This window comes from Mesocricetus auratus, unplaced genomic scaffold (genome assembly GCF_017639785.1).
Source record: "Mesocricetus auratus isolate SY011 unplaced genomic scaffold, BCM_Maur_2.0 Super-Scaffold_4256, whole genome shotgun sequence".
Classification (NCBI taxonomy): Eukaryota; Metazoa; Chordata; class Mammalia; order Rodentia; family Cricetidae; genus Mesocricetus; species Mesocricetus auratus.
The window spans coordinates 47,372,479-47,376,554 of NW_024429182.1; the positions used below are offsets into that span (position 1 = coordinate 47,372,479).

Sequence of the window (4,076 nt, forward strand, 5' to 3'; positions counted from 1 at the left end):
TGGAGCTAACCTAGAACTCACAGAGAGTTGCCTGCCTTTGCCTCCCCAGTGCTGGGATTGAAGGCATGAGTCACCATGTGCAGTTCTATCTCTTCTTACTTTTTTAAATTTTTTGAAAATTTCGCACAATGTGCTTTGATCACATGTTCCCACCTCGCCCACCTCCTCCCAGAGACTTTTTGACAATTTTAGAAGACTGGGTTCTTCTTACAGATCAACGAAGCATTCCTTCTTTTTCAAGGATTAAAGGAGAAAAAGACAGATGGTGTAGAAATAGTAATGCTATGGTTTCACCTTGGTCAACCATACTTCCTTGTCTCTTTTCTGATCTCAGGAACACTGAGGAAATGAGTGCAAAGGGAAATAGCACTAATATCACCCAGTTCATCCTCCTGGGATTCTCAGATTTCCCCCAAATCATAGCACTGCTCTTTATCACATTCCTTCTCATCTACATTATAACGCTGACCTGGAACATGTCCCTCATTGTTTTAATAAGGATGGATTCCCATCTCCACACTCCCATGTATTTCTTCCTTTGTAACCTGTCCATCATAGACCTTTGCTATGTTACCTGCACAGTCCCAAAAATGCTCTCAAACTTTTTCCTTGAAAAGCAAACTATCAGCTTTGTGGGCTGCATTATTCAGAATTTCGTCTTTTCCACCATAGGTCTAAGTGAATCGTGTCTCATGACAGCCATGGCCTATGACAGGTATGCTGCCATTTGTAACCCACTGCTCTATTCATCAATCATGTCACCCACTCTTTGTGTTCTGATGGTGCTGGCATCCTATGCGTCTGGGCTCACTGCTTCTTTACTTCAGTTGTTTGCTTTACTTCGCCTCCACTTCTGCGGATCTAATGTCATCAGGCACTTCTTCTGTGACATGCCCCAGTTGTTAGTTCTGTCATGCACAGACACTTTCTTTGTACAAGTCCTGACTGCCATATTAACAATGATCTTCGGGTTTGTAAATGTGCTAGTTATCATGATATCCTATGGCTATATCATCTTGTCCATCATGAAGATCACTTCATCTAAAGGCAGGTTCAAGGCATTAAACACATGTGCTTCTCACCTGACAGCTGTTTCCCTGTTCTATACCTCCAGTATCTTCGTCTATTTGAGTTCAAGTTCTGGTGGCTCCTCCAGCTTAGACAGATTTGCATCTGTCTTCTACACTGTAGTAATTCCCATGTTGAACCCTTTGATATACAGTTTGAGGAACAAGGAAATCAAAGAGTCCATGAAGAGGTTGCAGAAAAGGACAATGCGTAGGTAAGGTCACAGAATCTGGCATTTTCAACGTATGTGTCCTGTCATGTCACTGTTGCCCCCAATAATATGTACATGGCCAGAACACTACAAAAATTCATGAGACATTGTAGGAAGAAGTCTTACTTTGGAACAGGCAATATGTCTGTGTGAACCAACTGATTTGATGCCACAGAAACACAACATCTTTAAGACCCATAGGATCATAGCTTCCACATTACACAATGGCCATTATTCATTATCCTATACTCAGGCATTTGAGATACATCAAGTTTACAAAGTTTTTGTACAAGACTGAAGATTGCTAACTCATAGAACTGTGTCCATAGAGAATATTCCCCACACCAGGGTCCCAAACCCTTGTGTCACTAATATCATGACATCGTATTCTAAAGAGAAGATCAGACCACAGGTTGTTCAGTGTTTCTGAACAGGTGAAGATGAATAGGTGAGGACTTCCTGTCTGGAAGAAATAGAGCTGAACAATGACTTGATTGCCCCTTCTAAATGTATATATGTGTGTATGTATGCATATTCCTTAGGGGAAAAGCTGCTTTTTTTCTTTTTTTAAACCTTTTTTAAAATTTCAATTAGAAACAAGTTTCTTTTACATGTTAATCTCAGTTCCCTCTCCCTCCCCTCCTCCCCTGCCCTCCGACAGACCCCCTATCGATCCCGTTTCTGCTCCCCAGGGAGGGTGAGGCCTTCCATGGGGGATCTTCAAAGTCTGTCACATCATTTGGAGCAGGGCCTAGACCCTCCCCCATGTGCCTAGGTTGAAAGAGTAACCCTCTATGTGGAGTGGGATCCCAAAGTCCATTTGTGTACTAGGGATAAATACTGATCCACTACCAGCTGGCTTCTTTCTAAGGAAATTATTGTTAAGAACCAGTAACTTGGTGGTCATATACTTTTATCCATCAACTATAGCCTAAGAGAAAAGGATACGGTTTTAATCATGAAGACTGATGGCAAGAAAGTGCCATCTATTTAGTGTTTCAATGACTTGTACCTGGCATCTAGAAAAGTCATGGCTAATAACCACATTTGAGCAACCTGAGGGGCCCTGCCATTTCTACTGTCCTACACTAAAGTCAGAGAGTTTGCCCTGGGCTGGCATAGCCAATTGGATCAAACAATCAAATTTATTTTATTATTTCCAGCATCTGGTCAAGTTTGCTCTAAGAAGACTTGTGTGTCTTCTTTGTACTAATGGTCACCAAATAACATTACAGAGATCATCTGCACATGAAACACCAGCACATTTATGTGTGTGTTCAACATTCTCCATCCTAATGTTCTATGGTTCTGAGACTGATTTAAGTACACTAACAGATGCTAGACTGATGAGGTGACTCAGTAGGTAAAGGTAAATGCCACCAAATGTGACATCTTGAGTTCTATCCCAGGGTCCCACAAAGTTACAGAATATAATAAACACTGAATATTGGCATCTGACATCTAGTCATGTGTCATGACACTCCAGAGGCATGAATGAGCTTGCACACATGATTCTGAATTACAGAGACTTGGACAAGTACACTGCTCACCTTTTCTGTCATGACACTCCAGAGGCATGAATGAGCTTGCACAGATGACTCTGAATTGCAGAGACTTGGACAAGTACACTGCTCACCTTTTCTGTGACCCCCACACAAAGGAGTGATCATCTGTGCTTTACTAACCTGTCTGTGTTCATATAGCTGATCGCATCCCCTGATGTAAAACTGAGCAGGGGAAGCCATCCTGCTTACACGTCCGATGCTTTCTATACCCTCATGCATGATCTATGCACAACCTTCTTGAACTCCCGGTGTCTCATCCTTGCAGACATAAACCAAGTGTTTATATCAGAGCTTTGCCTCTTTCATTCCCCTCCCAATGCTGGCATGGCCCATGTGTAGTATGGCTGGCTCACCCTCTTCCCACAAGCACAGGAATAGCCACACCAGTCACTCACAATCATGGCTTGGAACCCTTACAAGCTGGGTGTGGAAGCATCTCTCTTCAGCGCTGCCAGGCCAGATGGCTGGCTGGCATTGTCTAGCTGGAAGACAGGCAGACCACAGACTTTTATGGGCCACATTATAGAAGCAAAATAGCAGCCAAGTTCTGAAATAAAACTATGATGTTAGACTTTGCTTCAGTGCCTGCACACATAGGAAAGTCAGCATGCATAAAGAGTGGTTTGGTATTATATGGCAGAATAGTGTTTGTTCTAATAAAACTTCTGTCTTACAAATAAGCAGTCTGGGTGCCTTTTATCTTATGCAATCTTTAAGAAGAAAGCTTGACCCACATGATCAAAAAAAGGAAAGACATACACTGACTCTCAATTCATTCTGATAGCTGTGAGCTGAGGAAGTGGCTTTCAGCACACATCTGACCCCTGACCTTGACCCTCAGCCTGCAATGCACCCATCAGTGAGCCTCCATCTGGGCTGGGTGGTTGCTGCTGGGATGCATGTTGTGAGCCTAAGCAAGAAGATGCAGCTTCTGAGAAGCCTTGCGCCACTGGCCTGTATCCTGTGACAGATGCCACTGACACCTGGGTGTGGTGTTGGTGTGCCTGCCACCTACTTCCCTTCTAGTCCCTGCTTTTGTTCCAAGACAAAGCCAGTGTTCTTTCCACATTTAGCATCCTTTGGTGTTGGTGGATTTATATCTTGGGAGGCTCTGGAATTGTTTTGTATCACAGATGTCGCCTTTGGTGGTTTTCCAACAGAAGGACATGCATGAGATTTCTACTTCAGACAGCTAAATACTTTTATCCTAATTTTGCAAGCATGGGGTGCCT

The 4,076-nt window shown here is 43.1% G+C and overlaps 1 protein-coding gene across 1 annotated transcript; it reads left to right on the plus strand.

Annotated features, from left to right (window-relative positions):
- Positions 1 to 347: 347 nt before the first annotated feature.
- On the plus strand, positions 348 to 1,286 carry LOC101843528 (olfactory receptor 5AN1-like). The gene has a single exon (XM_005063254.1). The coding sequence runs from the start codon at positions 348 to 350 to the stop codon at positions 1,284 to 1,286; it is 939 nt and encodes a 312-aa protein (XP_005063311.1).
- Positions 1,287 to 4,076: the final 2,790 nt, after the last annotated feature.